The sequence below is a fragment of the Chelmon rostratus genome, chromosome 22 (genome assembly GCF_017976325.1).
Source record: "Chelmon rostratus isolate fCheRos1 chromosome 22, fCheRos1.pri, whole genome shotgun sequence".
NCBI classification, from domain to species: Eukaryota; Metazoa; Chordata; class Actinopteri; order Chaetodontiformes; family Chaetodontidae; genus Chelmon; species Chelmon rostratus.
Window position 1 is genome coordinate 12,981,332 of NC_055679.1, and position 14,906 is coordinate 12,996,237.

At 43.9% G+C, this 14,906-nt stretch overlaps 1 protein-coding gene across 1 annotated transcript in view; it reads left to right on the forward strand.

Moving 5' to 3' along the window:
• pcloa (piccolo presynaptic cytomatrix protein a) overlaps nt 1-14,906 on the forward strand; it is a 54,893-nt gene that overhangs the window by 13,640 nt on the left and 26,347 nt on the right. The window contains exons 5-6 of the mRNA XM_041964078.1: nt 7,389-7,586; nt 10,542-14,640. Coding sequence (XP_041820012.1) covers nt 7,389-7,586; nt 10,542-14,640 — 4,297 coding nt within the window. The remainder of the gene's footprint in view (nt 1-7,388; nt 7,587-10,541; nt 14,641-14,906) is intronic.

Sequence of the window (14,906 nt, forward strand, 5' to 3'; positions counted from 1 at the left end):
TGTGTCCATTTTGTTTTACACAATCATTGCACAATTTATACAGAATTCATATACAGAATTACTGTCCTCCCACATTAGAATTTGTAAATAGTAGTTTTTTAGGCAATATACTGCATTGTATGCAAATGTCATATTTGTAGTTTATGCATAAATCATACTTTACATTCCTTGTAAGTGTGCAGTAAATGTCATACACAAAGCACACATGAATACATCACTTCTATGCTGCAAACGCAGCTGCAGTATTTGGCATAATGTGCTACTGTCTGTTGAATGGAAGCCATTTCTTCTCCACCTGATAACGCCATATCTCCTTTAAACAACAGCAAGCCCCTAAATGTTTGTGTTAACTAAAGCCTACAGCCCATTACGCCTAACCTTCACACTGAGTAGAGATGGGGGGTGGGAATCTTCCTCCCCCTTCCTCTTGTACAATTTCCCCATCCACCTGCACTGATACGCTTTGTAGCAGAAAAGCTTGGTAATGTTGAGCACATTTATCATCAGATGATGAGTATACAAGCGAACAGACAGCCCGGGCTAGAGCTGTGCAGTAAGACCCAAATCTCATGTCCTCTTTAGGTTATGTCATCTACGGATAGCAGCGATACATATCACGATGGATTTTTAATCAAGTATGTAACAAAATATATATGAACATGTAAGGTTTTAAAGATTTTCTGGCCCGTGTCAGGTGTTTCATACACAACAGCGTCCCTGCAGCAGAAGTAGCTCCTCTTTTATGTCCGAGCTCCTTGTTTTGTCCTGGCTGGTTGGACTCCTCCTCCTTGTTCACAATGACTCCATCATGTTTGTTTGAGTTGCTTTCGTGCAAACCCTGCCTGCATCCGTGCTCGGTGGAACGGCGAACAGTTCTGTTTGTTGCCTCCACCAGCTCTTGAGAAAAAAAAAACATCTGTCTCTTTTGCTGCTACGTGTTTGACTTTGTCCATCAGGCAGTTGCTAATTTTGTCTGCCCGCCATTTGGCGCTCCGCCTCGGATACAGCGGGTTCGTATGTGAGCTTTTTTTTCGGCTGAAAACAGCTGCCTGCTGCTGGAAACGTGGCAACTGTGAGACTGAACCAATCAGGTCATCTACAGCCTGTCAAACCAAAGCTAACAGAGGCTAGCTGCACAAAGCTGCAGAATTGGCTAATAATCCTGTGAGGTTGTTATGCAACCACTTTCTCATTACATGTCGTTATTTGATTCATTAAAGCAGTCTTATTGCTTAACGAAGGTAATGATGATGATGACTGGAGCTCTAAACGAGTAGGACAGCAGGGAGTTGTGGTTGGATTCTGCATACATTTATTTTGCTGTATGGCTCTTTGGGACAAAAGTGCCCATTGTGTGACATAGAATATGTAAGATGACGAAGGGAACAGAAGCCTGAACCAGCAGTTTGGAACCAACGATATTTCAAAGCCGTTGACAGATGAAAGAAAAGCATCTGAAAATCCTTGAATGTCTCAACTTCTCCTGTTTCAGATGGGAAGCTGGCACATGCAGACAGATAATGAAGTGGGCTGTCACAGATGGAGACAGAAAATGCTCCGAGACAAATGTCTTTCCTTAATCCCTGGGCTCATAGGTGCAGTCTCACACCTATTATTTTGTTTGAGATCCACATACGTAGATTTACACTCAGGAAAGCACACGTTTTCTCTCTCCCCTGGCAGGGGGAATATCAGTCCACAACGGCCTGACACTCCTGTCAAGACAGAGCAGGAACATTCAGATTCTTGTTTGTCACCTGTCAGCTTTGTCGGGTAAAAGATCAGCATATAGAATTGGAGAATCAACTTTTCTTCAACCTCTATTTACCCGGAGAATGGTTGCTCTGTCGGCTTGCTGCGGCGTCCCTGCAGCACTCTGCTTCACCCATATTCGGTTACACACAGGCTCCGACCAGCACAACCATTGTCCTCTTGTGCTGGTTACTAAGCAGCAGAGGGTTAAAAGTACTTTTCTCAGAGGGTTTCTGACAGCAGCTTTTGATTTATTCAACTTCCCGGCTCGGATTTCGCTGCTCATTTTGGGATTAAAGCCAGCAATCTCCTGGTCCAAAGCCCAGTTCTCCAACCTTAAGGCAATCGCCGCTTGCACGACATTTAGTTTCATGATTCGAGCAAGAATCACATCAACACATGAGCACGGATCAGTTGGACAGCGTGCATGCAGCACATGGATCCCGAGATGGGAACATATATAACAGTGGGACATTTATTAGGACAAAGATCTTTTTTGGCTTGCAAAGGAGCTGATGCTGTGATGTTCTGCTTCCAGTCTAATGCATTATAATTAAGTTGGCCGCTCAGCAATGCTCATCAATGAGGAAAGGGCAGCGACTTCACTTTTTGCACAGAAAGGTGACTTGAGCAGTGCTGCAGAAAGGACACTAGTCTTTCAACAGCCATATTATTTACATGATAAGGATTATGTTGTGTTTTCGCAGATTTACACCACATAAATTGAAGCAGAAAAGTTTGTGTTTTATCAGGATAAACATGTCCGTATCATGTGATTATAAATGCTGTCTCTGCTAAATACTTTTCACAAAGAGCAAAATCGACAATACTTCATATCTTCAAATGCTTTGTTAGCACTCAGCAACATTCCTAATAAGCCACCAAAGCATTTTCAAAGCTCCGTACAAGCTGTACGTGTTGCGTGCTGACAAAATTATCTGGCCTTTGTCTTGGTTAAAAGAACAGTGTGCAGTACATACTTGCCTGCATAGTAGATACCCATGGATTGAAAACACCAACATCATGTTTAAGGAAGAATCCTTTTTTTTTTTTTAAGTATTTGCTTTCTTACTTAAAGGATGTCATATATTGCTGTTTCAGAGCTGTGGACAGCCCTTTTTTCCCTGCTAATTTTGACAGAGAATTCATAAACTCCCCAAAATATTAAGCACTCTGCTAATGCTACATTCTTGTGTGCTATTTCATGGTTAAATAAAAAAAATTGACTTCATCGTGGTGCCAGGCCTGCGAGAAGACGTTAGCTTAGCTCAGCTTAGCTTAGCGTAAAGACTGGAAACGGGGGAAACAGCTAGCCTGGCTCCGTTTTGAAGGTAACCACATCCGCTAATTAACACATTTTTTCTCGTTTGCACAAAGTACAAAAACTGAAGTGTAAAAACAAGTTGTGGTTTTACGGCGGTAATGTACTCGAATATTTCTTTGCTGGGAGCAGTGACTTCCTGGAGTCTTGTCACAATTGGGTTTTCAGCCATTTTTCCAACGGCCCAAGCAACAAACTGTCCAATCAGAGGGACACTGGGCACATCTTTTCAGACATCTTTTTGGACTATTGGTTTTTTGGAATAATAGGCTGTCCGAATAATGGTCAGACACAGTTGGTTTTCCTTTGGACAAAGCCAGGCTAACTGTTTTCAGAGGCTAGCAGAGCAGGAAGATACGCCACTGCATGTGTAGCTGACATCAAGTAAATCCTCGCTCTTTACTGTACCATTTTAAGGTCATTCTTGGCAGTCATCATGAACTGCAGCTTTTCCCGACTTCCTGGCAATTGATTAGCAGGTTTTACTGGGTGATAATGTTAAGCTCGTTGGCAGGAGCTGGTATTGAGTCACCTCCAACGACCATTAAGCTCCTTGTCTTCCACTGCTTCGCCTTTTCCTCCACTACATCATGCTCCTTTTCTACTGCCTTTTGTTTCCTCCTGCTTGCTTACTCTCCCTGCTTCTTTTGTTCCTCCTCTTGTTTTTCTCTTACGTGTTCTCAGATTTCCTCTCCTTCTCCATCCTCTCGTCTTTCTTTGTCCATCTGTCCCATCCTCTTGTTCTCCCACTCTCAGTGCCAGGCTCCATCTATATTTAGATGGGTAAAACCCTCATAGGATCCCTTGTCTTAATCAAAGAGCTGCACCGACCTTCACAACACTCCAACTCCCAGTTGGAAACAATAACCGTACATGGTTACGGCTGCAGCCCATCTTGTCCCAATATCTGGTTGCCGTCTGCGGTTTTCAGTCAGGCTTTCTGTCCTTGGACGAAGTTTGAAGCGGGAGAAAGTTGGAGATGGAAGAGAGGTGGAAACACTCACACTAAATCTGTGCATGAGCTTGTATTTGTTTGAGAAATGTGATGTGGGAAGAGAGATTGACTTCCGAGGTATTTCGTGCCTTTCGTCTGAGTATATGTAAGTCATCAGCACCGTCACAAGCTCATCTCTGTGGGTGTTGGTGTGTGTCAACTTCTCGGTATCCATGCACATGTGATGCTAGAAACCGTCTTTGTAAGCTGGTGATGTGAGTGAGTGACTCCTCTGCTTTTATGAATCATCCATGTCGCTGTTTGCGGGACTCGTCTCAGCAGACAGACAGAAATACACACAGGCGTGTCGCATTTAAAAAGCTCGAAAGGTTGTTATATAAAAATACACCTGTCTTGTTAGTGTTAATGACAAGGCAAGGCTGCCGGAGAAGAGAGTACCAATCCCTGTGGATTCACTCTTTGTGATTGGTGTGGTAGAGCTGGTGAGAAATCTCTGACGGCAAAAGAAGACGATCCTTATGAAGAAAATTCTGTGTAGGCCTGTAACTAATGACTGTTGTCAACGTCAGTTCATCTGCTCATTAACTGTCGCCATGCAGTGAGGCTTTACAGATGGAAATGTTGGTCTGTCAGTCTGTTGGTAGGTCGGACGACCCAGCCCAAGTTACTTGTTTTGTCTGGCAAAAGTCCAAAATCCAGAAAATTTTAATTCCTGGCAGCCACAAAAAGTTGCCATATTCACTTGATAAATGAATAAAATCATTTATGATCAAACTTACCTGTATATTGTCCAGTTGGCTGATAGAATAAATTACAAATTGAATAACTCCTGAACAGCATAACTCCTGACAGAGAGCATCCTATATCAACTGGCATGTTTTCCTTTACAATAAAAAAAACTTTATTAATACAGGCAAATACTGCACACAACACCTAGACAATATGATGACATAACAATATAACCTCACAAAAAAGACTAAATTTTACAATTGCAAAATTGAACATTTATTTTATATCTTGAATTTGGCATTGAAAGCTTTAAATGTGCCTGTTGTCTGTGGAGATACTCATTCATGCAGGTCATGGTACTTTTAGGGTATTTATCCTCTTATCCTCCCCTCTCTGGTCCATAAGACTTCCTACCAGCCTTTTGGATGAGAGGCGAAACGTCTTCTAGAACTACTAACAAGTCCAATTGCCCTTTGGAAAAACCTTAAATGTGCCTGTTGTGATGTGTTGATAACGTCAGTGATGACTGGCTCTGAAGGGGCTGAGGCTGACTGACTGTGTGACTCAGAGTTTTTTCAGCTTTTCGTATCGGCTGCCATCTCTCCAGCTCTCAGTGCCTGCTCTCTCTGGTTTAACTGATGGAGCCATCAAACTGGAGAAACTCCCCTCTCAAGGCCTCCCAGCAGGGACGGATGAGTGGTGTTGATAGCACACGCTTGTTCATGCACATACATGCGCTTACATCTGTACTTTGTCCATCATCATGACTGAGGATTAACTGGATTTCTGTCGAGTTGCGATTGTAACTCACTAGCATTCGCAAACCTTGGAGATAGAAGGAGTGGTGGCATCTCTGTATGGTGTTGTTTTTTTCCTTGGCCTCCTTCCACGTGTCTATTTCCTTCTCCCGTTCCAGATATTAAAATCATCCCTTTCATTACCACTTCTTTCATCTTGTGAGTCGCATTTTCACATACATAGTAAAATATTTGCCCTGTCAAAATATTTTTGCAGACTTTTTATAGTTGGGTACATGATCCGTATGATGTGTTTCCAGGTGTGTCATTCTCTCTAGAGTGTAAGCCCCCTACTGTTTAGGCGTGCACTGAAACACGGCGGCTCATGCCTTATTTACCCTGACTTTGCAGCAGCGACATCCCCTGTCATCTTCTCCCATCCTCCTCCTGTCTGCCTCTTTCTTCCTGCCTCTCTGTGCTTGGAGAGAGGTGGCTTGTCTGCTGCATGGCTTAACATGCAGGCTGCGATCTTCTCTGAAGCCCGAGTTTAGCATAAACCCCCCTTTAAGCGGAGCGAAGGCATCCACAAGAGGGGTGTCACAGAGGAATGTTAGAGCACTTGGTGCAATGTGAAATGAGGTGTTTACGTCAGAGTGGAGGGTGGTTGAAAACATGCTGACTATTACCTCCTCTGAGGCTCGCTGTATTTGTGTGTGTGCAAGTGGTGTGGCAGGTAGACGAGTGTTTGTGTGCGTGTTTCCCATAATACATGTCCTGGTCTGGACATTGGATAGGTGTGTGCATGCGTTGTTAGTTAGCACTGTTAATAGCTACCGTGTTTTGTTTTCTCAAATCCCAGCGTGTGGATTGTCTACCATCACTTTAATTTTCACTTTAAGCAAAAAATTTCAGTTATAACTGCAGCTCTTGAATTATAGCCCCCAGCAGGACCTTCAGCCTAGGTATGCTCCTCTAGAGCCCTGTTTTTAAGTGAGTACCTGGAAATATACAACAGTTATAAAATAGCCATGACAGGACAGATTTAGCAGAGCTATTAGATGACAGATCCGCTGCAAGCGTTAAGAGGTGGTTAAGGACTACATCCCAGGTGATTCTAAGGAGCAAATTATAGTCAAATTATTGTCCTTAAAGAATAAACAGCACTGAAAATATTCTTTAAATTGACCTGTGCTGGGATTCAGCGTTTGAAGAGAGGTGCAATTGAAAATAAATAAGATGTCAGGGAGCGTAGAGTCTTGGGAAGAGCGGTGCCTTACACAATAGTCATGCAGAAAGTGCTGGTTTCTTTCAGTCTTGAACATTTGTAAGCAGTTAAATAAACAACAGAGAGTTAACACAAGGTTTGGGTTATGTGCACATTCTACTGTCATGTTTAAAGCATGCATACACATATGCACACCAAGTTATATGACCATACAAACACAATATGCATTGGAACACAGTCTCTCTTTTAAGTCTGCTCCATGAAATGTCTGCACAGGCCACCCAACTCTTTCTGACACGACTTGTTAAACCCCTGTCCCATTACCATGCATTATACATGGACCTATCTCTTAAGTCCCATAAATGTAAAAGCTTCCCTTGAAATAGAAGAAGTCACACTGGTGCCCTGTCACAGTGACGTTTTAACTACGTAGAAACATGTTGTTTCACATAACAGTGCCAGAATTAAAGGAATACATCTCAAATTATACTTAGTTATGGGGATTTTTTTAACAGTGTTGTCAAGTCATTTTGTGCAATTGGGGCACTTCACAATAATGTGTAACCAATCTATGTCAGTTACTTATTTTTAATTTATTGGTAGAAATCATATTGCTTTAAAGAATTTGTATTACTTACTAACAATTTTCAATCAATCTTTTTCTTACAGAAAGAATGGCTTTGCCTCAACTGTCAGACCCAAAGAGCCACGTCAGGCCAGCTGGGAGACATGCCACCACCAGCCATGGCTTCCCCAAAGAAGCAACCACCCGCTCCTGCTCCCTCCTCCACCCCTGCCCCAGCTGTTGTAGATAGCAAACCTGTAGTTGAAGCAGCAAACTTAACCCCACCAGCTCCTGAGGCCAAGGTAGTGCCTGAAACCATTCCCACACCTGCATTAATTTCACCTGATCATGATCCCCCTCTTTCTGTTGGTGCCCCTCCTCCTGATTCCACCCCTCAGGAAACACCACAGTCAAAAGAACAAAAACAATCATTAACAGCTGAGGCAATATCAGTAATTCACCCTGAACAAGAAGCTCCAATTTCAGACAATGTAGCAGAGGGTGTCCCTGCAATCCCAGCAGTTGAGCAACAGCAGAACAGCTCTGAGAAAATAGCAGAGGACCATCCTCACCCTGAGACTGAGCCATCTGATGCTGATCAACAAACACAAAGTGCAACTCTCAGTGAAATCCCAGCAGTTGAGCAACAACAGAGTAGCTCTGTGAAAGCAGCAGAGGACCATCTTCACCCTGAGACTGAGCCATCTAATGTTGAGCAACAAGCACAGAGTGCACCTGTCAGTGAAATCCCAGCAGTTGAGCAACAACAGAGTAGCTCTGAGAATGTGACAGAGGACCTTTCTCTTCCTGTGGAAAGTGAGACACAAAATCTATTGACTAATACAGGTTTAGACAAGACAACAGTCCCTGCTGAGGTAGAAACAGAGCCAAATCCCAAGATTACTCAGAGTGAGGTTGCAGCTCCCCTGACAGATAATGAGAAAGTGGAGCCTACTCCAGAAAAGCTTCCAGAACTGACAACAAATTCATGTGAGGCAAAGGCTGACTTCGTCCCAGAAGCAGTATCACAGGAAGTTCTTATTCAGCTTGATCCAAAGCCAGATTCCTCAGCTACAAATGTAGAAGAAGAGAAAATAACAGAAGAAGAACTTGGTAGGCCAAGTGAGAAACCCCAAGATGTACCCCAAGCTACTGCAGCAGGTCATACTCCATCAAATGCAGCAGATAGAGCTTTAAATGTGGAGCAAACAGACATTATTCCCAAACTTGAGGCTGACAGTGTAGCACCCCACATCAAGGATGAAATTACTACAGAAGTAAAGGTAGAACCAGACCCAGTAATAGAGAAGCCAGTATTCAGGGAAGGTGCTCCTCCTCCTTTGGTTGAGGGTGTAGGAAATTTAGCTCCTGTTGCCCTTGTTGACAACACTGAGGTCCCTAAACTTGACGAGGCCCAGCAAGAACTTAAACCAGAGCCAGCAAAATGTGTAGAAAGTTCTCCAGTAGTGTCAGAGAACAAACATCCTAACTTGGCTCCAGAGGAGGAAAGTCAAGCTAATAAAGTGGAAAACAAATGCATAGAAAAAGAAGAGGAGCCTACTCCACTTGACCTAGCAGATAAGTCATCTCCTTTTGCTGCAATCGATGGAGAAACTAAAGCTCTGGAGAAGGCAGAAGAGGCAAACACTGTTGAAAATAAAAGTTTTGAAAAAGATATTATTGAAGGGGAAATAGCAAAGCAGAAAATACCTGAGAGGGCCGACGTGGAAAGTGAGATTAAAACAATAAAGGACACAGCTGGAGAAAAAAATGTTGAGGAGAAAGCTGTTGAAAAAGAAACTGTTGAGGAGAGGGTTATTGAGAAGTCAGGAACTGAGAATGAATCATCTAATGGCAAACCCTTTGAAGAGGAGGGAGTTCAGAATAATGCAGCTGCAGAGAGGGCTATTGAGGTAAAAGCTGACGAAGGAAAAGATTTTGAAGGAGAGGCAACTGCACAGAAAACAGTTGAGATGGCAAATGACCAGAAACCTCTGGAGGAGAAGGTTAATAAAGCCGAATCAAGTCCAGCACCGTCCTCTACTGACACAGAGCATATTTGTGCTGTAATGGAGAAGAAACAATTAGAAATGGCTAGAGCACTTGCTCCAACTAACGCTGAGGAAATCCCAAAAGAAGAGATACAGATACATAAAGAGATAGAACCAGGAACAAAGTCTGACCAGCCTATAGTCGAAGTAGAGAGTGCAGCCCACAAAGAGAAAAAGCAAACACCTCTTGACACAATGTTAAAGGCAGATGATAAAACCGACAATGCAGTGGGTATGTCTGAAGAAAGGGTCACTGTCAAGGAGTCAGTGCAAAGTGCAGAGGTGGTGTCAGGCATCATTAGTGAGACACAAGTCAGCTATACACCCTGTGAGGAGAAACTCATTCATAATGAGACAGAAGCTGGTTCACAAAACACAGACAATATTGCTGGAAATCAGCATGAAGTAGAAAAAGAGACATTAACTCTGACAGGCAATGATGAAAAACAGTTTGAGAAAGTCACAGAGCACAAAGTGTTAATCAAAGAGAAGGAGGAAGAACTTGACAAAAAAGAGGCTGAGTCACAACTTGTTGCTGGAAACATCCAGGAACCTACTTTCGTATCAGAGACAAGCTCAGTCTGTGACAAAGATGGCACTGCACAGTTTGATGTAGAAAAGAACAAAACATCAAAGAAGGATGAGATATCAGAGACCACTTTTGAAAATGGAGGTGTGTCTGTATCAGTAGCTTCAGTCCCAGTAGCAGAACCTAAAATCCCAGTCTCTGTAGTTAGTGAGCAGGACAAAGGCCCAAAGGAGGACAACAATAATGTGGAAGTGACAAAGAAGGCTGAAGCTCAGCCTCTGGGAAAGCCCAGTGATGAAGATGCAGTTGCTGAGGTGACCATAGTATTTGGCGCAAGTGGTGGTAGACTAGATTATCTTTTGTACTTACCATATTTTAGAATGTATTTAGATGTGTCAGTTATGGAAAATGGAAATGGAAACTAAATATTGCAATAACTGTTTTGCTTTCACATATCCTTACTTCCTTATTTTATGTATTGGAAAAATATTCTGTTTTTACAACCAATTACTGGATTTCCAGAGGCATATTTTCAAACCCACATTTGTTATTTTTCATGAATTTCTCTACCCTTTATGTGGTGCACATGTAAAAAACTTTAAATTCCTGTTTAGATATATTCATTTTTATTGCAGTATCTCAGGAAAACATTAACTGTGTCTGTTTCAAACCAACAGGTGACAATGGTGGAGACCCTGAAAGAACCTGCAGAGAAAGAAATGGCTGCCAAGGAGGGCAGTCCCACCAGCCCATCAGACCTAGCCAAGCTGGAAAGCACAGTCCTTCCCATTCTTGAGGCTCAGGCAAACACACAACCAAAGGATGAGGAGAAACTAACAGACACTTTGAAGACCAGACGCAAATTAGAGGTGCTTCCTCTCTCACCTGACTCACCCAGCTCAGAGGATGACAGAGAACTTTCTGAGAAGAATACCAAAGGTACCACAAAGAAAAAGCTTCTTGTGCCCATGGATGTCAGAGCAGATTCCCTGGATGATAGCAGTGAAAGTTTTGGAAAAGAAAGCCCAATGTCAGGGGATGATGAGGATTTTATTCGAAAACAGATAATGGAAATGAGTGAGAATGAGGATGCCTCCCCGTCTGATGAGGAGAATCTAGTCCGGCGAAAAATCAGAGAGGATGAGAAGAAAAAAATGGAACAGAAGAAAACAGAGACAGTAGAGAGGAGCACATCAGGAAAAGCCAGGCGACTTACGAAGAAAAGCACTATAAGTCCAGATGATGAAGAAGATAAGCAACTCAGAGGCTCATTGGATCAACCTGATATAGACAAAGAGGAGGGACCAGAACCAAAAGGAGAGGAGCATCAGACTGGTACTGCAGTTCGCAAATTCCAAACTATGGAGCTGAATGCAACCAGCAGCCCTATGCATATACCTAATGATGATGGAGAGCCTGAAATGGAAAGCCTTACAGACTCTCCAGATGATCGGTCAAGAGGTGAGGGGTCATCCAGTCTACATGCGTCCAGCTTTACTCCTGGAACATCCCCAACATCCCTGTCATCACTAGATGAAGACAGTGACAGTAGTAGTCCCAGCCATATCCGTTCCGGTGAGGGTAAACAACATAGGAAAGCCAAACACAGGCAACCTGGTCAAATGCTGCCAACTATTGAAGACTCTTCTGAGGAAGAAGAGTTACGGGAAGAAGAGGAGCTCCTTAAGGAACAAGAAAAACAAAAGGGCTCAGGGAAAAAATCCAAAAAAGACAAAGAAGAGATTCGAGCCCAGAGGAGACGAGAGCGTCCAAAGACGCCGCCAAGCAACCTGTCCCCCATTGAAGATGCCTCACCAACTGAGGAACTGAGGCAAGAGGCTGAAATGGAAGAAATCAGGCGATCATCCTGCTCTGATTTCTCCCCCAGTATTGAGTCAGATCCTGAAGGGCTTGAAATCCATGCTGCAAAGATTGCAGCAGTTCAGAAAACGTATCAACTGCCTACATCAGTATCTCTTCAGTCCCCAACAGATAACCAAAATACTGAGAAAGAACAGAAAAAAATTCTCAAATCTGCTGATGAGACCTATGAGGAAATAATGCTGAGGGCTACATCTCCAACAGTTGACAAAGGTGAGATGCAACCAGGAAAAGAGTCCCTTTACGGAGGCATGCTCATTGAAGACTATGCCTATGCATCTCTTGTTGATGATTCAACAGCTGATCTGGGGGCTCCAGAGAAGATTGTTGTTCCTACTCAGCCTAAAAAGCTGAGATCACCAGATGAAGTTTATGAGGACATGATAAAGAAGAGGAAAGAATTCATGCAGCTGGAGCAGGAATATCAAAATATGCAGCCAAAAAAGGAAAGTACTACCCCAGAAATTGTGTTGCAACCTGCTGAGAATACCTTCTCCAAAAGCAGTACAGTAACATTAGGTAAAGATGGGAAGCCATTGCTGGATGCTGAAACTGCCTATGAAGAGCTAATGAAAAAAGTGCTGACTCCTGGAACAAGTCCAACTCAGCAGGAGCCAGAAGTGGAAGCCACTGCATCTAGAAGGGCACTCCACCCCATCCCAGATTTAAAGGTGACGCAGTGCTCTTCAGGAGAGTTGTCCTCTGATGATGAGAGTATAAGCAAGAAAGGAGAGGAGATAACTGCAGTGTCAGATAAGGCATCATCTGCAGATACTGAGCCTGTGACAGTGTTTTCTGAATCTCCTCCATCATCCACATTGGATCAGCAACCTCACACCACAATCGCAGCATCCCAAGCTGATGTCATTGACTTATCTAGTGCACTCCCAAGAACATCAGCCCATGTGATTGCCAGTGTATCACCCTTGCCCACAGTCCCCCAATACACACCAAGTATTCCCAGTGTAGTGTCAACTGCCCCACCTGTGCCACCCAAACCAAGCGTACCACGTAGGGCTAATTCTCAGGAAAAAACAGAAGTACCTGTTGCACCACCACTGCCTCCTCCTACCCCACCAAAACCTACTGTTTTTCCCAGGAAACCTCCAGTTCCACTTCCACCTCAGGCTTCAGCAACTTCAGTCAGGCCAGAGACAGTGGCTATGACTGCAGCCCAAGGACCACCTACAAGACAAGCAGTTACACCAATGTACAAACCTCATGTTCCCCCTCCTATTCCTCCAAAGCCATCCATTCCTGTTGGGATTGGAGATAGCAGACCTGGACATGGTGTCAAACCACCAATTGCACCAAAGCCTGGCTCACAGCCTTCGTCACCTGCCCATGCCCCACATCCACCGAGACCAACTGTACTTCCCACTGGTTCTACTGACATAGCCCTGAATCTGAGCCCTTCTTCTGAGAGCAAGCCGTTTCAACCCTCACCAAAGTCTCCTTCTTCTCCAAGATATGCCAGCAATCTTCGTGACACGTATGTGGTCATCACACTGCCGTCCCAGCCTAGCTCTCCAGTAGACAGTGTCTCAACTCAAGCTCCCTCTAGCCCTGGCCCAGCATCTCCTTCACGCCAAGCTCAACCCCAAAGTTATCACCAGCCACAGCCTCAACCTCAGTCATATCCACAGCAACATCCACAACCAACCCCTCCTCAAACAACCAGGGTGCCTCTGGCATACACTCGTGTCACAGAATCCATTGAGAGTCAAGAGATTTGTGGCCCAGAAAAACATGTCTCTAGTTCTTGTCACATAATTGAGGCTATATCTGCCTCAGCACAGCGACCTGTGGTTATGCCTAATCTCATCTCTCAAGTGGTCACTACAGAAGTCCAAAGGACCATGGTCTCTGTCGTTCATGAAAGGACACCACCACCAGTGCCAGCTCCAAGGGCAAATGGTGTCCCAATCTCAATGGAGAAACCCAAACCCCAATTTCCAGCACAGAATGGACAGGCCCTTCAACCCTCTGAGGTGGTAGATCTTAGGACTGTGAAGGTGGACCCAGAATCAGACATGAATGGTGTGGATCTGTCTTCTGGCCCAGACTCAAGACGGCAGTCCTTTGCAACAGATAGCAGTCGTCAGAACAGTGCGGTGCAGTCACCTGTGGTGAATCTCAGTGCTGAATCATCCACTCTATCTATAGTGACTGATAGCATCACCATTGTGACCTGTGCTGCCACAATCCAGCAGTGTGACAATTTAGACACCTCTCAAGCATCTTCAGTGCCCCTTCAGCTAACAAAAAACAAAGCATTTGAGCCTGTCTCCCAAATTATATATCGCCCAATTGATTCTCAACCCTCCACTCATGCTGGTACAGAGATCCCTATTAACCTCTCAGTAGGATCAAGCACAGGTGGGGGGACATTCCAGACCACCCCTGTTACTATTGCACCCACTTCTACTGCAAGTTGTGCTGCCAATGGATTAACTATAGGTTCAACCACAGTGGCGGGAGCTGTTGACCTTAGCACAACGAAACAATTCAATACTGTGGTATCAGTTGATGCTGCTTCTGCTGAAGTGGCCACGGCTGTAATCACAGATGATGATGGCAAACCGGTGGATCTGACTGCAGGAAAAAGAGCTGTATGCTGTGATGTTGTATATAAGCTTCCATTTGCAGGAAGCTGTACTAAACAGCAACCTACCACACCCTTGCCTGAAGACCGTTTTGGATATCGTGATGACCATTACCAGTATGACCGATCACCTTATGGCATGAGAGGGTTTGGTGGAATTAAACCATCTATGTCAGACACTAACCTGGCAGAAGCTGGCCTGTTCTTTTACAAGAGTAAGAACAGCTATAATTTCAGTGGCACCACAGAGGGTGCAGTAGATCTTACCTCTGCGAAGATTTCTGATGCAGGTCAGTGCAGTGACATTGCAGACCTGTCACTTAAATGTCACTTTGAACTGCCTCCACTCATTCATGGCTAATGTGCCATTTTTGGTTTGTTTTTGTTTTTGTTTTGCATGGACAATTCTTTTTTTTTGTTCATTCATCATAATATTTTTGCATGTGTCTGCATGCTGTTACTGTCCATCTTGTTTATGCTTGTTGCATATCTCAACAATGGAGTTTTTTTTTCCATTTTCCACCTTTTTTCATAATTTGGATAAGGCATGGCTTGC